Here is a 21,478-nt window from a genome sequence, read left to right on the forward strand (position 1 = left end):
TGACAATGCCCAATCCCTCAATAGTGACCCTCCAACACTGCAGTGCTCCCTCAGCACTGACCCTCTGACAGTGCCTGCTACCTCAGTGCTGACCCTCCGAAAATGCCTGCTTCCTCAGCACTGACCCTCCAATAGTGCAGCACTCCCTCAGCACTGACCCTCATACAGCCACTCCCACAACCACTTCCACCCCTCTCAATTCCTCATGCATCACACCTGACATCACTTCTGCCCCTCATCATCGCTGATGCCACATGCTCAGTGACTCCCCCCACCCCTACTGCCGTGGTCACCACCACTTCCACCCCCCACCAGCGCCACTCACCTGCATTCTGCTGACATGCCCCCCACAGACCCCACTGTCACTATCCCACCCCCCAGAACCCCGAGGGGAACACTACCCCTGCTCATGACTCCACCCCCATTCCCCCCACCATCACACTCACTCCAGTTACAGGTTCCGCCCCACTCCCAGCTCTACACCCACACCAGATCCCAGTTTTCACCATCCCCCCAGACCTCCTCCTCACCGAAGACGAACGATCAGTTCTCAGCAAAGGACTCACCTTCATCCCCCTCTGTCCTCGCATCAATGAATTTAATACATGCCATGACGTCGAACAATTCTTCTGTCGCCTCCGCCTCCGAGCTTACTTTCACAATCAGGATTCCCGCCCACCTTCCAAGGACCCCTTTGCCCACCTCCACCATACTACATCCACCTGGACACCCCGCGCTGGCCTATTACCTGCCCTCGACCTCTTTTTTTCCAACTGCCGCTGGGACATTAACCGCCTCCACCTGTCTACCCCCCTCCCCCACTCCAACCTCTCACCCTCACAACGCGCAGCCCTCCAATCCCTCTGCTCCAATCCCAACCTCACCATCAAGCCAGTGGATAAAGGGGGCGCAGTGGTAGTCTGGCGCACTGACCTCTACACCGCTGAAGCCAAACGCCAACTCGAGGACACCTCTTCCTACTGCCCCCTCGACCATGACCCCATCCCCCATCACCAAACCATCATCTCCCAGACCATACAGAACCTCATCACCTCAGGAGATCTCCCACCCACAGCTTCCAACTTCATAGTCCGGGAACCCCGCACTGCCTGGTTCTACCTCCTTCCCAAGATCCACAAGCCTGACCACACTGGCCGACCCATTGTCTCAGCATGCTCCTGCCCCAGTGAACTCATCTCTACCTACCTCAACACTGTCCTATCCCCCCTAGTCCAGGAACTCCCCACATATGTTCGAGACACCACCCACACCCTCCACCTCCTCCAAGACTTCCGTTTCCCCGGCCCCCAACGCCTCATCTTCACCATGGATATCCAATCCCTCTACACCTCCATCCGCCATGACCAGGGCCTCAAGCCGTCCGTTTTTTCCTCTCCAGACGTCCCCAACAGTACCCTTCCACCGACACTCTCATTCGTTTGGCCGAACTGGTCCTCACCCTTAACAATTTCTCCTTTGAATCCTCCCACTTCCTCCAGACCAAAGGGATAGCCATGGGCACACGTATGGGCCCCAGCTATGCCTGTCTCTTTGTTGGCTACATAGAGCAGTTGATCTTCCGTAATTACACCGGCACCACTCCCCACCTCTTCCTCCGCTACATTGATGACTGTATTGGCGCCACCTTGTGCTCCCACGATGAGGTTGAGCAATTCATCAACTTCACCAACACATTCCACCCTGACCTTAAATTTACCTGGACCATCTCTGACCCCTCCCTCCCCTTCCTGGACCTCTCCACCTCCATTAATGACGACCGACTTAACACTGACATTTTTTACAAACCCACCGACTCCCACAGCTACCTGGATTACACCTCTTCCCACCCTACCTCCTGCAAAAACACCATCCCGTATTCCCAATTCCTCCGCCTCCGCCGTATCTGCTCCCAGGAGGACCAGTTCCACCACAGAACACACCAGATGGCCTCCTTCTTTAGAGACCACAATTTCCCTTCCCACGTGGTTAAAGTTGCCCTCCAACACATCTTGTCCTCATCCCGCACCTCGGCCCTCAGACCCCACCCCTCCAACCGTAACAAGGACAGAACGCCCCTGGTGCTCACCTTCCACCCTACCAACCTTCGCATAAACCAAATCATCCTCCGACATTTCCGCCACCTCCAAACAGATCCCACCACCAGGAATATATTTCCCTCCCCACCCCTTTCCGCCTTCTGCAAAGACTGTTCCCTCCGTGACTACCTGGTCAGGTCCACACCCCCCTACGACCCACCCTCCCATCCTGGCACCTTCCCCTGCCACGCAGAAACTGTAAAACCTGTGCCCACCCCTCCTCCCTCACCTCTATCCAAGGCCCTAAAGGAGCCTTCCACATCCATCAAAGTTTCACCTGCACATCCACTAATATAATTTATTGTATCTGTTGATCCCGATGCGGTCTCCTCTACATTGGGGAGACTGGATGCCTCCTAGCAGAGCGCTTTAGGGAACATCTCCGGGACACCCGCACCAATCAACCAAACCGCCCCGTGGCCCAACATTTCAACTCCCCCTCCCACTCTGCCGAGGACATGGAGGTCCTGGGCCTCCTTCACCGCCGCTCCCTCACCACCCGACGCCTGGAGGAAGAATGCCTCATCTTCCGCCTTGGAACACTTCAACCCCAGGGCATCAATGTGGACTTCAACAGTTTCCTCATTTCCCCTTCCCCCACCTCACCCGCGTTCCAACCTTCCAGCTCAGCACTGTCCCCATGACTTGTCCGGACTTGTCCTACCTGCCTATCTCTTTTTCCACCTATCCACTCCACCCTCTCCTCCCTGACCTATCACCTTCATCCCCTCCCCCACTCACCCATTGTACTCTATGCTACTTTCTCCCCACCCCCACCCTCCTCTAGCTTATCTCTCCACCCTTCAAGGCTCACTGCCTTTATTCCTGATGAAGGGATTTTGCCTGAAACGTCGATTTCGCTGCTCCTTGGATGCTGCCTGAACTGCTGTGCTCTTCCAGCACCACTAATCCAGAACCTCATACAGACCCTTCAACCCAACGCATCCATGCCAAACAGATATCCTAAATTTAATCTAGTCCCATTTGCAAGCACTTGGCCCGTGTCCCTCTAAACCCTTCCTATTCGCATACCCATCCAGGTGCCTTTTAAATGTTGTAATCACACTCACTTCCTCTGGCAGCTTATCCCAGACACACACTACCCTCTGTGTGGAAAAGTTGCCCCTTAGGTCCCTTTTAAATCCCCCCCCCCCCCCTCACCTTAAACCTCAGTGCTGGCACTGAATGTCAGTCTTAAGTCTGGGTAGTGGTTTCCCCATAACCTCAATGCAGGACTCACCCCCCAGACGGGGAAGAAAACTACCCGCTGTTCAGAAAATTAAATTAACAACATGTGGGCCTTTTCGTGTGTGTATGTGTGAATCCCACACACGCCTGAGATGTGAAGTGAGGTTTGTAATTCGTAAATTGGAGCAAATCTGTTGGTCAGAGGCTATGGGCCGTCTTATTCGGCAAATGAATGTCAGGTGAGGGAAAGGGCTGTGCTAAGAACACACATCCCCTCCTCTTTTATAAAAAAACAACATTACCGCAAGTTCCGTGTTTCTGTGATCGGTGTTTGGAAGATGGCGCTTTCTCTGCTTCAGTGTTTGGAGATGTCGATTTATGCAGCTGCTTTTATTTGTGGGATTGTCAGTGCTGCTCTGGTTACAGTTACTCAGGTATGGACTAGACTAGGAGGAGAGAGAGAGACATCCAGAGTGTATGTGTGTGAGCAGAACAACACAGGGACAACCAGCCCTTAGTCCCTCTGACTAAATATTAATGTGGACTTTGTCATGAAACCAGACCCCTTGTCCAACACAGAACAAAACTTTGCGACCAAGGGGAGGAAAAAAAAATGTTGTTGAGGCCACTTTTTAAAAAAAAAATTACTTCTGGTATTTTCAGATGCGTTGCTCCTTCTATAGTCGAGAAACTTTTTTTTTCAAAAGGATTCCATCCCAGTTGTAAAAGCTGTTTACTTGTGAAGGTGTGGGGGTTGGGGAAGTGGAGGCAAGGTGGATGGTTAACGCTTGTTAGCATAGAATTAAAATCTGTTCGAAAGTAAAACGGTTTCTTTTTCAAAATGAACCCCCCCCCGCCCCCTCCCAAAGCTAAGTGATTCTGGGAAAGCATTGAGTTGAAGAGAAAACTTTTTGTAAATGACTTCCCCCAGTGTTAATCTGGTAACTAACACGTGCTGGACAATATCAATTTCACAAATCTTTCTCCATTCTGAGGCAGAGGAGAAACAATTATTACCAGCACCTAGCTGTTACAGTATACAGTCAGGGCTTGCTTTCTTGTCATAGTCATAGAGCACAGAAACAGACCCTTTGGCCCATCTAATCTAAACTAAACTAGTCTCAAATGGGCTGCTGGCTCATTTCCCTCCAAAGTTTTCTTATCCATGTTTTTATCCAAATGTCTTTTAAACATTGTAACTGCATCTACCGCTTCCACAGGAAGTTTATTTCACATGTGAACCACCCTCTGTTTAAAAGAAATTTGCCCTTTATGCATTTTTAAAAATCTCTCTCCTCTCTCCTTGAAAATGTGCCACCGAGTCTCGAAATGCCCCATTATAGGGAAAATATAACTGCCATCAACACCGATACCCCTCCTGATTTTATAAACTTCTATAAGGTCACCTCTCAACCTCCTACACTCCAGTGTAAAAAGAAAGGGTCACAGCCTATACAGCCTCTCCTTATAACGCAAACCTTCCACAGAGAGGTGCAGCACGGAAACAGACCCTTCGGTCCAACCCGTCCATGCTGACCAGATATCCCAACCCAATCTAGTCCCACCTGCCAGCACCCGGCCCACATCCCTCCAAACCCTTCCTATTCATATACCCATCCAGATGCCTTTTAAATGTTGCAATTGTACCAGCCTCCACCACATCCTCTGGCAGCTCATTCCAGACAAGTACCACCCTCTGTGTAAAAATGTTGCCCCTTGGGTCTCTCTTATATCTTTCCCCTCTCACACTAAACCTATGCCCTCTAGTTTTCCCTCTAGGGAAAAGACTTTGTCTATTTATCCTATCCATGCCCCTCCATGTCTTTTATAAACCTCAAGGTCACCCCTCAGCCTCTGATGCTCCAGGGAAAACAGCCCCAGCCTATTCAGCCTCTCCCCATAACCCAGTAAACTCTCCAGGAGATAATTTTAAAAAGTGGGGGTTGTGGAGCCACACAGAACGAGCTCTGTCTCTGCTTTCTAGTCAGACTCTGGAAAGGGTTAGTGTTTTGATATCTTGATATCCCCCCCCCCCCCCCCCCCCCCCCCAAATGGGCTGTGTTATCCCTCTCTGAGAGGGTATGGGGTGAAAACATGATGTGAGTGCCTGCTGGTCCCATGTGCAAGGCAACAGCTTGCATGTGGTTTAAAAGCAAGGCATTTTTGGCTGCTTAGGTGATGCCCCTCACAGTCCAGTAGCTCTCTGGCACTCCCAGAGCCGATTCAGAGCCAATCGCACACAAGTATGATGGGTGGCACGGTGGCACAGTGGTTAGCACTGCTGCCTTGCAGCGCCAGAGACCCGGGTTCAATTCCCGCCTCAGGCGACTGACTGTGTGGAGTTTGCACGTTCTCCCCGTGTCTGCGTGGGTTTCCTCCGGGTGCTCCGGTTTCCTCCCACAGTCCAAAGATGTGCAGGTCAGGTGAATAGGCCATGCTAAATTGCCCGTAGTGTTAGGTAAGGGACAAATGTAGGGGTATGGGTGGGTTGCGCTTCGGCGGGTCGGTGTGGACTTGTTGGGCCGAAGGGCCTGTTTCCACACTGTAATCTAATCTAATCTAAAAGTAAAGACAGACAATTTGCGCACAGCAAGATCCCATGACCAGCAATTTGAGTAGATGCTGTGCTTTGAGTTGGGGGGGGTTGGGGGGGTGGTTGACCCAGGGGAGAGGAGAAGAAAACTCCCGTCTTTTACATTCTAATTGAAACACCTTGCCCACACATCTCTGAAGGTGGCAGGGTGGGTGGATAAGGCAGTAAAGAAAGTATTTGGGATGCTTTCCCTCACTGGGTAAGGTGCTGAGTCTAAGAGCAGGGATGCAATGCTGGAAATCTCATGGCCACAGCTGTGGAGGTTTCTCTACAGTTCTGGTCCCCACGTTACAGGAAGGATGTAATATCTCCGGACAGAGTACAGGGGAAATTTACAAGAACGTTTCCAGAATTTGTAAAGTGCAGCGCTGCAGAAAGATTGGATAGTTTAGGGTTGTTTCCTCTTAGAACAGGGGAGGCTGAAGGCTGGCTGAATCAAGCAGTACAAAATAATGAGGGGATTGGGGAGATCTATTCCTCTCACGGTCAGTTTCTAAGGGGTACGGATTTATGGTGATTGGCAGAAAGATAAGAAGGGACGTGAGGGCAAATCCTTTTCACCCAGAGGCTGGTAGGTGTCTGGAATTCTCTGGCCAGTCCAGTGTTTGCGACAGGAAACCCCTTCACTCATTTTAAAATGAAGCTGCAAGGTTACAGCCCCCCGGCTGCTGGTCGATGGGATTTGAACGGGTGGCTCGTTTCCTCGGCACAGACACGAGGGGCTGAACGGCCTCTTTCTGCACTGTAACTTTTCAGCGGTTGTTCAGTTCTAACAGACTCAAGTTCTGTAGAGGGAAGGAGTCCCATGCCTCCTCTCCTGGCCCGCACTCTGGTATGGTGCAGTTCGGTGGCTATGATCTTAGGAATGTGTCTGAGACTGGAACCTCGGAATGCCTCTCCTCTGTCGCTGAGCGGGTTAGTCTGGGAGGGCAGGCCAGAAGTGGAGGAACTTGTTTTGAGTTTTTTAAAAATTATTATGCACCCCTTTCCAACAGCCAGCGAGGTCTTATTTCTGCGTGGGCTGTTTGTCTTTTCAGAGATTGAGATTTTGCTGGTCCATTTGAGAAGTTGGTGCTCAGCTGCCTTCTTTAGCTGCTGCAGTCCACAGGGGAGATGGTGGCCTAGCGGTATTATGGCTGGACTGTTAGTCCAGATAAGTGTCCTAGATCTGAATCCTGCTGCAGCAGATGATAGAGTTTGAATTCCCTAAATACCTGGAATTAAAAATCTAATGATGATAAACTGTGAAACCATTGCTGATTGTTGGGAAATCTGGTTCACTAATGTCCTTCAGGGAAGGAAACTGTCATCCGTACCCAGTCTGGCCTACACTTGACTCCTGACCTACAGCAAGGGGTTTGACTCTGACTTGCCCCCTGGGCAATTAGGGATGGGTAATAAATGCTGCCCCATCTCCTGAATGAATAAAGAGAAATGTTCTTAGGGAGGGAATTCCCGGAATCTTTTAAAAATTCATTCCTGGCCAGCATTTATTACCTATCCCTAATTGCCCAGAGGGCAGTTAGGAATTAACCCCCTTGTTGTGGGTCTGGAGTCGCATGTAGGCCAGACCGAGTAAGGATGGTGGTTCCCTCCCCTGAACCAGGTGGGTTTTCCCCAGAATCGGCAATGGACTCCTGGTCACCATTAGATGCCCGATTCCAAATGTTTTTTTAATTAACTTCAAATCCCACCATTCGAACCTGCTTCCCAGAACACGACTGGAGTCTCTGGATTAACAGTCCAGCGATAATACCACTAGGCTGTTTGACTCCGTGACACTGAAAGAATGGCAAAGGATTTCCAAGCCAGGATGGTGAGTGGCTCAGAGGGGAACTTGCAGGGGGTGTGGTGTTCCCATGTACCCCCTGCCCTTGTCCTTCCAGATGGTAGAGCTCTTGGGTTTTGAAGGAGCTGTCGGAAGGTTTGGTGAGTGGGGAGCCAATTGTTATCTCTCCCTATGCGAAGGTGTGTGATTTTACAATGAAGGGTATGCTGTGAGGGGTAGAGGTGAGGACTTGACAGATCTCACTCTGTCTCTCTCACTCCTGGTGCTGAGGTGGGTAGGCGGTGTCCCAGATACAAAGACCACTGGTTTTTCCAAGGTGGAAGTTTTCATTCCTGATGACACAGGATTGTCAGTCAGCTATGTCAGTACCCATCTCTCCCCTCTACCCCCACAACCCCTGACTCTCTGTCTCTGCCTCTCTTCTTTTCCCCCACCCCCCCACCAATACCTCAGTAGTGAGACCTCTTCCCTGTGACTGCCCCCACACTCTTCCCTCACCCTCTTCCTTGCTACTGCTCTCTTTCTCTCCGATCCCTGGGAATATTAATGAAATGATGCTTGTCTCCTGATAGATCTCATGATTTGAGATTTTTTGTTTGCCTTGCCGTGTCCCCAAAAGCACAGGACTTGAAATTGTATAGTGTCTTTGTATGATCTGTGGATTTATTAATTGATTAAAATGGTTTCATTTGCACGACAAACAAAAAAGTAACATCCGTTGATGTAGCTCTGGCCTTTAATGTGGTAAACTTCCCCTGAGCTTGTTTAATGCAGCAAGTGACCTGGAGAGAAACGTCCAAGCCTCTACCACCTTGACAAGGCCACCACTCAGCCATGCCCCCCACCCAAGCCTAGTGCTCCCTCAGTCTCCACACTCAGGGGGATTGGCTGGGGTTTTGGGGGTTGGTGAGGGGCATTGGTTTGGGAGAGGGGATACTTGGCTAGGGAATGGGGGGGGGGGTTGGTGAGGGGATTTGGGGGGAGGAGGCTTGGCTAGGGAATGGGGGGGGGTGTGGGGGAGGAGGCTTGGCTAGGGAATGGTGGGGGGGGTGTTGGTGAGGGGGCTTGGCTGGGGAAAGGGGGGGGGGGGGTTGGTGAGGGGGCTTGGCTGGGGAAAGGGGGGGGGGGTTGGTGAGGGGGCTTGGCTGGGGAAAGGGGGGGGGGTGTTGGTGAGGGGGCTTGGCTGGGGAAAGGGGGGGGTTGGTGAGGGGGCTTGGGGGAGGAGGATTGGCTGAGGAATATGGGCGGTGTTGGTGAGAGGATTGGCTGGAGATTGGGGGGGGGAAATGAAGAATTGGTTGGAGATTGAGGGGGTTTGGTTTGGGGGGGGGATGAAGGATGGCTGAATGAGGGGGGGTAGTGAGGGACTTTGGGGGGGGCAAGGTTAGTTGAGGTTTGGTGAGGGGCATCGATTGAGGGTTTGTGGGTCAACGTTGGCGGGCATTGGTTGAGGATTTGGGGGTCGTAGTTGGCTGGGGATTTGGGAGGGGTGGTTTGGGGCATTGCTCGGTTGGAGATGGGTTGGTAGGGGATGGGGTGCTGTTTGGGCAAGGTGAAGATGGTGAGCACTGGTTCCTCTTTAGTCTTGGTGTTGGTCTCTGGGGTGAAGGGGGCTCCTGGTTGGAGTCTGTGATCGCTATGCCTGTGCTCTGGTTTCAGGGAGAGTTTGGCTCCGGTTGTATCCTCTACGGCGTGGCTAAGTACAACTCCACGGCAAAATCCCTGGTGGTGGAGCAATTTGGCAGCGTCACCCTCTGCGGCTTCGTCAGTGCTGTCTCAGTGGGTGTCGCCATCTACTGTTTTTGCACTGTCTTCTACTTCATTTACAGCAGCTTCATTGAGGAAACAGACAGGTGAGTGTTGGAGCTCCTGTGCCCGCTCGTGGTAGACTGTCCATGGTGAAAGACCCTCTGGAGAGATGTACTCCAAATCCCTCCCTTGACTGCCAACTGCGCGATGCAGTGCACCGGTTTCTTGGAGCTTACCTCTCAGCCCCAGTCACCTCCACCCACTGAGAGGAAGCCCCCCCCCCCTCCCTGACGTCTGGGTGTCCCCTCGATAACTCTCCCTCTGGCCGAGCCCCCGCACACCCCCAAAAAGGTGCCCTTTAAATCCGACCGACATCAGCTCCTGATGAGGTGCGGCGTCACGTGGTCGCCTGTGCCCAACTTCCTTCCAATGGCGCTATAGCAATGCACGTTTTCCCCTCCCACGTCACAGCGGGGTAAACTGGCGTGCAGGCTACAGCCAGGGTCTTTAACGGAGTTGGGGTGAGGATCGATCGATATTAGGAAACTGTGAGAGAGGTGGAGGAGGACATTCAGCTTCTTGGGCCCCCATTCAACATGGCCACAGCTGATCGTCCAACTCAGTCCCTGTTCCTGATTTTCCCCGCCCACCCTGTGCTCCGTATCCTGAGAGAGTCCTTCAGGCTAAAAGGATCAAACTCCTCTTTGAAAACATTCAATATTTCATCTTCACCTGCTTTCTGTGGCAGAGTCTCGCAGGCTCCCCACTCCCCAGGTTAAGAAATTTTGAATCTCAGTCTAAAACAGCCTCTTGTAGAGTGTGAGCCCCTGGGTCACCAGGAGCATCCTTCCTGTGTTGACCCTGTCTAGTCCTGTTAGAATTTTATAAGTTTCTATGAGATGACCCCCTCGTTTTTCTGAACTCCAGGGAACGTTGTCCTAACTAACTGATCCAGTCTGTCTCTGATCTACAGAATCAATCACCTTTGACCTGTGACCCGGGGGGGGGGGTGAGAGATGAGGAAGGACAGGGTTGGGTGGGGGTGGAGAGATGGACAAGATGGTGAGAGACCAGGATGTAGACTGTGTATGGTGGGGGGTGGGGAGCGGGTTGGGGAAGAAACCGGGAGGAGTTAGGGGTGGGGTTGGGATGGAGAGCTGGGGAAGGGGTTTGGGGAAAATGGAGATTATCGAGGGGGAGTGATGTTGGCGTGGGAAAGACAGAGGTGCCTGGGTGGGGATGAGACTGGGGATGGAGGGAGAGACCGAGGGGATGGGGAAGCGATGGGGTGAGACTGTAGTGGGGGAATGGGGTAGTGCAGAGAGATGGCTGGTCACACTGAGATTCTGTTTGTGTTTCGGATGCTCAGGGGCTCACGATGGCTCACTGCCTGTCTGGTGACAGCCGGCATCTTCCTCTTCCTCCTACTGGTCGCTGGCTGCCTCCTGCGAGTCGGCCTCAGCTCGTTCTGTCAGTCCCTTCTCTCGGAGACCAGGGTGGGCATCAAGAGGTAAGGAGGACCGGTGCCAGGGTGCGGTGGTGCCATGTGGCTGCAATTGCCCCAGTCCCTGGCGGAGGGTGGGGGGGGGAGAGGGGTGTTTCGATGATGAAGCATGGGGCTTCCAGAGGCAGGGAGTTGGAGAGTGCACCCCTCGCTCATTACAAAACCAAGAGAGAGCCCGAAGGACCGAGGGCAGAGAGAAGATTTGCATTTCCCTAGCGCCTTTCACCATCTCGGAACCTCACGGCCAACAAATCACTTCTTTTTTTGAACTGAGGCCACTTCTGTCGTTGCGGCCAACTGTCTCACAGCAGCAGTGGGAATGACCTAGGTCATTTTCTGTGTTTTTTTTTGGGGGGGTGGGGTTTTCTTAGCTGACTGCCCCATCTTAAAGTCACCTCATCCAATGGTGCAGCGCTGACCCTCTGACGGTGCGCCCGCTCCCTCGGCGCTGACCCCTCCAATTGGGCAATGTTTCTTCTGGGATTGTGTTGTCCTGGATGTAGTTTTGATGTTTGTCTGAGTGAGCTGGGAGTTATGGGAGGAGCAGGGCTTCGTGGCAAGGCTGTGTGGTTGGGGGGGGCGATGGAACAAACACAGTGTCTGGCTCTAAACCCCCTCTTGTTCCTCAGTTGCGCAGATAGTGAGAAAATGAATTGGACATCATCATACAACGGTTCCCGATTCTACCAAAACTTTACCAGTGCTGAGGTGAGACCAAGACCGTTTTACTATTGTGTTCTTTAGTGTTATGACCTTTCTGTGTCTGAACCCCCACTCTGTGGCAACTTCAGCTTACCTTAAATTATGATACCCCTCTGTCGGCCCAGTCCCCCCTCGCTCCGTGTACTCAAACTTTCTCCTGGAATCCAAGTGAAGTGGGACAGTCTGGTGAATTTGTCGTGCGTCTTGTAGCTGGTACACCCTGCCGCTACTGAGCGTCGGTGGTGGAGGGAGTGGGGATATGGTGCCAATCAAGGAGGGGCTGCTTTGTCCTTGGACGGGGTTGACTTTCTTGTGTTGTGGGGCTGCCCCCAACCAGGGGCAAGTCGGGAGTATTCCCTCACCCTCCTGACTCGTGCCTTGTTCTCACGTGCAACTGATCTACCAACCACCGAAATCACCATCTCAAAATTTTTTTTTGAAACCAGCATTTGCCACTATTAAAAACACCCCTGTGTAGCCAGTTCAACATTTTCCAAGCAAATGAAGGACAATGCAAACCATAAAGTGGAGGGGAGTGGGGAGGGGGTGGTAGGGAGGGCAGTAAATGAAAATGGAGTTTAGATTAGATTACATTACAATGTGGAAACAGGCCCTTCGGCCCAACAAGTCCACACCGACCCGCCGAAGCGTAACCCACCCATGCCCCTACATTTACCCCTTACCTAACACCACGGGCAATTTTAGCATGGCCAATTCACCTGACCTGCACATCTTTGGATTGTGGGAGGAAACCCACGCAGACACGGGGAGAATGTGCAAACTCCACACAGTCAGTCGCCTGAGGCGGGAAGGGAAATGAAGCCCTGAACCTATCCCACAGTGCCCACCTCCTCTCTGAAGGCAGTGAGAGCATTGAGCATGCTCCCTCTCCCCAGGTCAAACATAACCATTGGGGAGGGGTGGACAGTTGCTAGACACCCCCCCCCCCCCCCACACCCCCCCCAATCTCCACCTCCCCACAGCCCTCTGCCTGGACCTGTTTATAGCCAGTCTGGTTAGGCCCATATGGAGATCCTCTGACCTGCTCACTCCCCTCCTGGATTTGTGGCTACACAGGTTTACCTGCATTTTTAAAAATAAAAATCACACCACACCAGGTGACAGTCCAACAGGTTTATTTGGAAGCATACTAGCTTTTTGGATTTACCTGATGAAGGAGCGGCGCTCCGAAAGCTAGTGCTTCCAAATAAACCTGTTGGACTGTCACCTGGTGTTGTGTGATTTTTAACTTTGTCCACCCCTGGTCCAACACCGGCACCTCCGTGAACCACAACGTTCAAAATAATTGCGTCTTCGCAACACGCTGACTGCTCGGAGTACCATCTTGTTTCTGCAGACCTCGACCTGGGTGAACTTCTTCTTCTGGCTCGTGGTGTTAACCGTCCTCGTCGTGCAGTGGAGGCGACTCGACGGCTTCAGGCCGATGAACGGGGCCGATCCCGAGTGGAGCACAGCCGTGGCCGGAATCACGTCCGAGACCAAACCCTTGATCCCATCGGGAACCCGACCGTGAAAACCCCCTCGCGGCCGCTGCAGTGGAAACGTGGGATGAGCTGCAAGAAGAGTCGCGTGAGGATGTGTGTATTTGCCTGTTTGTGTTTGTAAGGGTTTCCCCTCTCTCTCTCTCCCCTGCTCAAAGGATTCCGTACGACTGACTAAAGGCGAGTTCCTGTGATTCCAGCCTTGGTGACTGCCTAACTGGGACTTAGTGCTAACGGGGGGGGGTACCATTTTTGCCTGCGTGTGCATGGAATACATAAAGCAGCTGGCTGGTGTCTGTTCAAAGTGACTTCCTCTTTTGAAATGGTTTTGTTTTACTCTGGACCAGCGTCCAACCGGAGTTGATTGTAGTCGAGTTCCTTATCTGGGGGGGGGTGGGGGGAATGGTCTGGGAACTGAGAGAGGTTTTCTGCAGGTGGGGGTGGGAAGGGATCATGTCTGTGGGATGGGGGGGGGGAATGAAGGCTGTCGATTCATAGGCACAGGGTGAGTGCTACGTCGTCCTGGCAGAGAACCTGAGACAGTCACCAGTCTGATCAGCAACAGCTTTTCAGTGACATGTGGACAAACTGGTTTTTTGTAACAAATCATCTGCCAAACTAAAGCTTCCTTCTCTGCGCTCCTTGGGACAATTTGTAAACGTGTGAGTTAAAGCAGAACGTGACATTTGTCTTGAAGGGAGGGAGGGCTAAGACCTCGACCACGCGAGGGTACAGTTACCTCCTCTCAGTACAGTATGAATGTCGACTCTCCCCTTACATTGGTATTCTTGCAAACTGTTCTGATGAGTGCAAAACAAAATAAAGTATATTTTTTCTTTCCCAGCAATAATCAAGCTCTGTATCACCAAGCAACCAAATAATTCATCTTCTAAACCTTCCTGTAGTTGTTGGGGCTGTTCCTGTAGTTGATAGGGACTGTCCATTTACCACCTGCCACACACACCCCAGCTACCCTGGTTAGTCTATCTGACACTGCAGTCCCCTCATCCCACTGCTGCCCTTTCTGCGGGATGCCGGTTGTACTACAGCATGTTAAATTTCAGTGTTAACCACTGCTGTGTTTGGTGGCACGGTGGCTAAATGGTTAGCACTGCTGCCTCACAGCACTGGGGTCCCAGGTTCGATTCCAGCCTCGGGCAGACTGTGTGTGGAGTTTGCACATTGTCTGCATGGGTTTCCTCTCACCGTCACAAAGATGTGCAGGCCCGGTGAATTGGCCATGTTAAATTGCCCATAGTGTCAGGTGCATTAGTCAGAGGGAAATGGGTCTGGGTGGGTTACTCTTCAGAGGGTCGGTGTGGACTAGTTGGGCCGAAGGGCCTGCTTCCACCCTGTAAGGAATCTAATCTAATCTGAAAAGACAATTACGTACAGTAGGAAATAGAAAAGGTCCAGGCCAATGCTTGCAATAAGTCAGCACTGTCTGTAATATCGGACTTGGAAACAGGAGTTGTCTACTCTGCCCTTTTGAAACTGCATACTATTCAGCAATGGCCTCCACCTGCTTATCTATTTGCTCAACTCTCCCCTGAGCCTGTGGTGAAGGGTGTTTTGTTGACTGAGTGTGAAATGAGGTGAGCCAGTCTCTCAATGCAAACTTACTCCTGGACCTCACTCCTAATTGCGAATCCATCGAGCTGCACTCTGCAATTGTATCCCATCTCAGCCGGACGGTCAGCAGTTTGAACCCCACTTCAAACTGGGCTGTGACAGCATCAAGGGGAAGGGTGTGCTGGCTGCTGTAGTACTTTGCATAAAATGTAAAGCAGAAGGGTTGCACCTACCCCTCTAGGAGGGTTAGACGTCCTGTGGCTGAGATTTTGAAGAGAGAAGCTCTTGTGGTACAGTGTGTCGTATCCCAGGTTCAAGTCACAACTGCTCCAGGGATGTGAAACGATATCTGTAAACAGCTTTGGTCAGCAAATGTCTGAAGAGAAGATCAGGGTTTATGCCACTCTTGCTGTCCCTGACCTGGTGTGTGAAACAAGATGGACTATCTTCCAGCTTGCTCAATTTTTTTTTTGAAGCACAAATGTAGTTTTATTCAAAAGGAGGAGACAAGATTTTGAGAAAACTACCACCTTCTACTTCCTTCTTATTCTCCCAAGTGACCGCGAAAAGGAACTTTTGGTTATCACGGACACTCATCACTTCTTCAGGAAGATCCCACCCTCCCTAACGGCAGGCATATGGTAGTGAGCATTCACACAGATGCTGTGTCAGATTCATACATTTGTAGTGCAGGGATCTGTAACAGGATTTAAGTTGACTGCTCACCTGTAACTGATTCCTGGATTCATTGATTTGCTGTACTGAGATAGCGTGGGGAAATGTTTTGCGCGCTGCACAGGCAGATCATACAACACCAAGTGCATCAGGGTGGCAGAACAGAGTGCGGAATACCGTGGCAAAGCTGAAGAGCGAGAGAGATCTGAACTAACATTTGAGCTGTCTGTTCAAAAGTCTGATAACAGCAGGGAAGAAGCTGTTCTTGAGGCGTGTGCCTATTCAAAGTTTTATATCTTCTCCTCGACAGAAGAGAGTATAATTGGAGTGGGAAAGGTGTTTGATTATGTTGGTTGCTTTCCCAAGGCAGTGAGGGGGGGGATGGATGGAAGGCTGATTTGTGTGATGGACTGGGCTGAGTTCATGACTCTGTAGACTCTTGGCTTCCTTGGAAGAGCAGCTATGCATCCAGATAGATACACCATAGAAAATATCCTATCAAAAACTGGCAAGATTGTGGGCATGCTGAATTTCTTTAGCCTCCTGAGGAAGCAGAGACGTTGTTGTGCTTTCTTGACCGATGTGTCAACATGGGTGGACCAGGACAGATTGTTGGTGATAGTCAGTCCCAGAAACTTCTGACGGTCTGGAATATCTCCATCGCAGTAGCTTTGTTGCAGACTGGGGCGAAACTTCCACTCTGCTTCCTGAAGTTAATGACCAGCTCCTTTTTGTTTTGTTGACATTGAAAAGATTGTCGTCTTTACACCACGCCCACCAAGCGCTCTCTACTTCCTGTATTCTGTCTGGTTTTTCTTTTGAGATCTAATGGTGGTAGCGTCAGCAGACTTGTAACTGGTGTTAGGGTGAAATTTGGCCACACGGCAATGAGTGTATAAGTAGTACAGAAGGGGGCTGAATACACAGCCTTGCAAGGTAACTATGTTGAGAAGGATGATGGAGGAGGAGTTGCTGCCCGTTCTTACTGAATGCAGTCGATGGGTCAAGAAATGGAGGATCCGGTTACAGAGTAGGAAAGCTGAGACCTAGGTCTGAGTTTATGAATAAATTTATTTGGAATTATGTTGTTTGAAGGCCAAACTGTAGTCAATAAGTGGGAGCCTGACGTAGGTATCCTTGTTATCCAGATATTCCAGGGATAAACGTAGGGCCAAGGAAATGGCTGGGGACCCGTCGCACCGATTTTCAGTGAATTGCAAAGGACCAAGGCAATCTGGAAGGCTGGAGATGAAGTGAGCCATGACCTAACCTCTCGAAGCACTTCATAATGATGGCGGTCAGAGCCACGGGGTGGTAGTCATTGTAGAACGCTGCATCATTTCTCTTTGGCGCTGGGATGATGGTGGCCTTGAAGCAGGCAGGGAACTTCAGCTGGGAGTAAGGAGAGGTTCAAGATGCCAGCGCATACGCCTGCCAACTAGTCCGTGGACTCCATCTTGGCCGGTCACTGTCCGTGGGTTAACATTTTTAAAATTGCGATTGGAGATCTAATGGAAGTGTTTGAACTAATACCATGGTGCATTTATAAATAAATAAAATCTGTTTTTCAGTTCTCAAACTTGGCTCCAGTGGTTTCTATGGGGTGTGGCTCGGGCAGGGATTGAGACATTGAAGGTCTGGAGTGGAGGGAGTGTGATGGAAAGCATGGTGGGGATGAGGTTAAATAGCTGAGAGCATCCCAGAAACAGGTTGGAGGACGAGTGTTTTTAAAATGTTACCACTCAACGGGGAGGTATTACGGGAATGGAGTCAAACAAAGCCGCTTTAGTACAGAGATACTGCTGGACTTGGCATTACAATGGCATGAAGTGACAACTCCCCTGTTAAACAGAATCATCATCGTCATCATCATTGTCGTCATCATCATCCTCGTCGTCATCGTCATCGTCATCATCATATGCTGAGGTGAATGAATCCAGCCACATCACCAAACTGGATTTCCACATCTGGAGATCTCTCTGCCCTTCTCTGTGGCCAGCAGGTACCCAGAAAGGTAAGTGCTCCCGTTCACTGAAGCTTGGTTAAGTTCAGTCCATCTGCCTGTTTACCGGGCACACACATTAAAAAGGGCCCTTGGTTGATCATAAAGGATTAGGAGCCCTCTGGGGAAAATAATTCCAAACAGTAAGAATGCTCTGAGATTCTTCCTCATTGTTAACTATGAGACTCCCTATTTTGAAACTGTGCCCTCTCGCTGTAGTCTCCCTTGAGGGGGAACAGCTTCCCTGAATTTACTGTGCCAAGCGCCTCAGGCGGGTGACTGTGTGGAGTTTGCACATCCTCCCCGTGTCTGCGTGGGTTTCCTCCGGGTGCTCCGGTTTCCTCCCACAGTCCAAAGATGTGCAGGTCAGGTGAATTGGGCATGCTAAATTGCCCGTAATGTTAGGTAAGGGGTAGATCTAGGGGTATGGGTGGGTTGCGCTTCGGCGGGGCAGTGTGGACTTGTTGGGCTGAAGGGCCTGTTTCCACACTGTAAGTAATCTAATTTAAGATCTTGACACAGAATTGCCCACTCATTCTTCTGAACTCCAAATGGATACAGGCCCATCACGTCATTGCTTTCTGCATGTTTAGGGAAGGGAATGACCTAGTATTACCACTAGACTATTAATCCTGAGACCCCTGGGTTCAAATTTTGCCCTGGCAGATGGTGTAATTTGAATTCAATAAGAAGGTGGAGTTAGAGTCTTAACGATGACAATGAACCTAATGCTGATTGGAAAATCCATCTGATTTCACTAATGTCCTTCAGTAAGGGTTTAATCAGTCTGATCTACCCCCAGAGCTACAGCAATGTGACCCTTTGCTACCCTCTGGACAATTAGGGACAGGGCAATAAATACTGGCCTGGCCAGTGATGCTCACATCCCAGTGAACTAAAAGGCATTGCAGTTGAGTGAACCCTCTCTCCCAAAGATATAAATACACTGAAGAGGTCAAACAGGGAACAAGTAAGGCCCCAAGGGGTGCAACCTGTGTGAGCGAGAGAGAAGCTGTAGGATATTGGAAAGTTATTGAACGAATACCTTTCTTCGGCCTTCACTCTGGTAAAGGAGAACACAGATAGGGAGTTCAGGAAAAGAGATTGTAAGGAACTTGCTCAGTTTGACACAGGAAATGGGGAGATACTGGAGGTTCTGTGGGACATAAAAACAGACAAATTCTGTCATGATTTGGAGATGCCAGTGTTAGGCTGGGGTGTACAAAGTTAAAAATCATACAACACCAGGTTATAATCCAACGGTTTAGCGTGCTTCTAATGAAACCTGGTGTTGTGTGATTTTATTTTTTGACAAATTCTGTGGCCAGGATGAATTGCACCCCAGACTGCTGTGGGAGGCAAGGGCAGGAAATTGCAGGGGGAATCTGACAAATTTTTGATTTCTCTCTGGCACAGGGAAAGGGCCAGAGGACTGGAGTATGGCCGATAATGAGTCCACTTTAAGGAGGGGTGGTAGAGATGAACCAGCAAATTAGACCGGTGAGTCTCCCGTCAGTGCAAGGGAAATTATTGGAGATAGTTCTGAAGGAGTGAATTAATATCCACTTGGAGAGCCATGAATTAATTAAGAATAAAAACAGAAGGCAATGGAGAAACTCGGCAGGTCTGGCAGCATCTGTGAAGGGAAATCAGAGGTAACATTGCGGGTCCAGAGGCAGCGTTAACCTGCGACTTGTCTGAACAGATCCTGCTGAGCATTTCCAGCAATTTCTGTTTTTTTGTGTTTGATTTACAGCATCTGCTGTTCTTTCAGTGTCTGTGGGTTAATTAGGGATAGGCAGCATAGCTTTGTCAGAGGCAAGTCACACCTAACAGCTTTGCTAGAATTTCTTGAAAATGTGGGGATGGGGGCAGTTGGTGTAGTTTGTGTGGATTAGAGCAAAGCTTTTGACAAGGTGGCACACGGGAGACTGACTGAGGAGGTCAAAGCACATGTAAATTCCACAAAACGTGGCGAGATGGATCAGAAACCGGCTTAGTAATAGGACATTAGCCCAAAACGTTGATCCTCCTGCTCCTTGGATGCTGCCTGCCCTGCTGTGCTTTTCCAGCACCACACTCTCAACTCTGAGCTCCAGCATCTGCGGTCTTCACCTTCTCTTAGTGTTCTATTACTAAGAATAGTGGTAGAAGGCTGTGACTGACTGGAGGCCGGTGTCCAGTGGTGTACCACAAGGATGAGTACTGGGACCCTTATTGTTTATTCTGAACGTCAATGATATTGATGAAAACGTGAAGGGAAATGTTAAACAAAATTGACACCAAGATTTGGAGTGTTGTCAACTGTGAAGAAGATTGTTATAGATTACAGGAAGTTATAGATGGGTTGGTGAGATGGGCAGACCAGTGACAGATGGTATTTAACCCTGATAAATGTAAGCTGATGCACTTTGGAAGAAATAACAAGGTGAGGTGTATTTAATTAATTGCGGGTCACTGGATAGCTTAGAGAAACAGAGGGATCTTGGGGACATCACTGACAGATCACGTGAAAAGAATAGTTAAGGAGACATATGGGATAGTTGGTTTCATCAGTTAGGGCAAACAGTTTAAGAGCAAAAGGAGGTAATGTTGGAGTTGTGAGCTAAAAATGTGTTGCTGGAAAAGCGCAGCAGGTCAGGCAGCATCCAAGGAGCAGGAGAATCGACGTTTCGGGCATGAGCCCTTCTTCAGGAAGGATTTTCCTGAAGCAGGGCTCATGCCTGAAACATCGATTCTCCTCCTCCTTTGATGCTGCCTGACCTGCTGCGCTTTTCCAGCAACACATTTTCAGCTCTGATCTCCAGCATCTGCAGTCCTCACTTTCTCCTAGAATGTTGGAGTTGTACTAAGTATTGGCCAGAGTACAAGGAGTAGTTCTGGTCACCTCACGACAGGGAGGTGAGCACACTAGAAAAGTTCACCAAGACATTGTGCGAGAGGGAGAAATGGAGCTACAAGCAGAGACTAGGCGTGGATTGTTTTCTTAAGAGCAGAGTAGACGGAGGAGGGGACACGATTGAGGTATATAAGATTATGAGGGGTATGGTCAGGGTGAAGAGAGAGCAGCTGTTCCTCTTGGTTGAAAAGGTCAATTACAAGATGGGGTGGAATAAAATTTTGGAGAAGGAGCAGGAGATTCAGAGGGGAGTTAGAAAAAAAAACCTTTTCTCTCAGCGGATGGTGGGACCCTTGAACGCACTGCCTGAGAAGATAGTGGAGGGCGGAAAAATCTGAGTGAGTATTTCAACTACAACATTGAAGGGCAAATGCAGGAAATTTGGATTAGCGCACTTTTAGTGGTACTGAAGACTTGACGGGCCTTTTCTGTGCTGTATGAATCTACGAAAGTTAGGAGACCAAAGCTGGATACAGTGCTCCAAGAACAATCTCAACAATGACCCTGGAACAAGACTTCCTTACTTCTACCATCCATCCCTCTTGCAATGAAGACCAACATTCAATATGCTTCACCACTTGATGCACCTGAATGCTGTCTTTTTTTTTTGATTCCATGTCCAAGATTCCTCTGCCTGGCAGTTCCTCCCCCTTTAAATAATATCTTGCAATCCTACTCTTTCTGTCATCGCTGATCTGTGCAAAGGCACTTGAGAACGGTGCCTGTGGCACAGACCATTTTAAAAACAGGAGGTTCTAGTATTTTCTGACCGGACAGCCTGGTGCGCACAAGGGCAATCTGGAACAATTCATAAACGGAGCAGAGGTGAACATATAAAAACTTGCCACGTGGTGTGGAAATATGGTGTCTAGCATTGTGCCGTTTCTAACTGTGGAGCATTCGCGATGAAGCAGACCACTGCCAATGGAGATGTCATATAGCAACCAGTGCCAAATCAATAAATCGGCAAAAAATTATACACCTCAAATATCACTAAGTTGACTGTATTATTCTGTCCAATTATTACGGTGACTCAGTGGTTAGCACTACTGTCTCACAGCATCAGGGTCCCAGGTTCAATTCTAGCCTCGGGGGACTGACTGGCTGTGGAGTTTGCACATTCTCCCAATGTCTGCGTGGGTTTCCTCCCACAGTCCAAAGGTGTGCAGCTTAGGTGAACTGGCCATACTGAATTGCCCACAGTGTT

The 21,478-nt window shown here is 50.1% G+C and overlaps 1 protein-coding gene across 2 annotated transcripts; it reads left to right on the plus strand.

Moving 5' to 3' along the window:
• The first annotated feature begins 3,582 nt into the window (after positions 1 to 3,582).
• LOC140457107 (transmembrane protein 179B-like) lies at positions 3,583 to 16,949 on the plus strand. Of its 2 annotated transcripts, XR_011953321.1 has the most exons (6): positions 3,583 to 3,718; positions 9,326 to 9,519; positions 10,785 to 10,925; positions 11,549 to 11,627; positions 12,979 to 13,219; positions 16,519 to 16,949. XR_011953321.1 is itself a non-coding variant. In XM_072551106.1 (5 exons), the coding sequence occupies exons 1-5, from the start codon at positions 3,623 to 3,625 to the stop codon at positions 13,153 to 13,155; spliced, it is 687 nt and encodes a 228-aa protein (XP_072407207.1). In that variant the 5' UTR covers positions 3,583 to 3,622; the 3' UTR covers positions 13,156 to 13,427. The 2 variants fall into 2 exon arrangements, 1 of the variants encoding a protein (XP_072407207.1); XM_072551106.1 differs by lacking the exon at positions 16,519 to 16,949 and having other exon boundaries at positions 12,979 to 13,427.
• The last annotated feature ends 4,529 nt before the right edge of the window (positions 16,950 to 21,478 follow it).

The sequence above is a fragment of the Chiloscyllium punctatum genome, chromosome 31 (assembly GCF_047496795.1).
Source record: "Chiloscyllium punctatum isolate Juve2018m chromosome 31, sChiPun1.3, whole genome shotgun sequence".
Classification (NCBI taxonomy): Eukaryota; Metazoa; Chordata; class Chondrichthyes; order Orectolobiformes; family Hemiscylliidae; genus Chiloscyllium; species Chiloscyllium punctatum.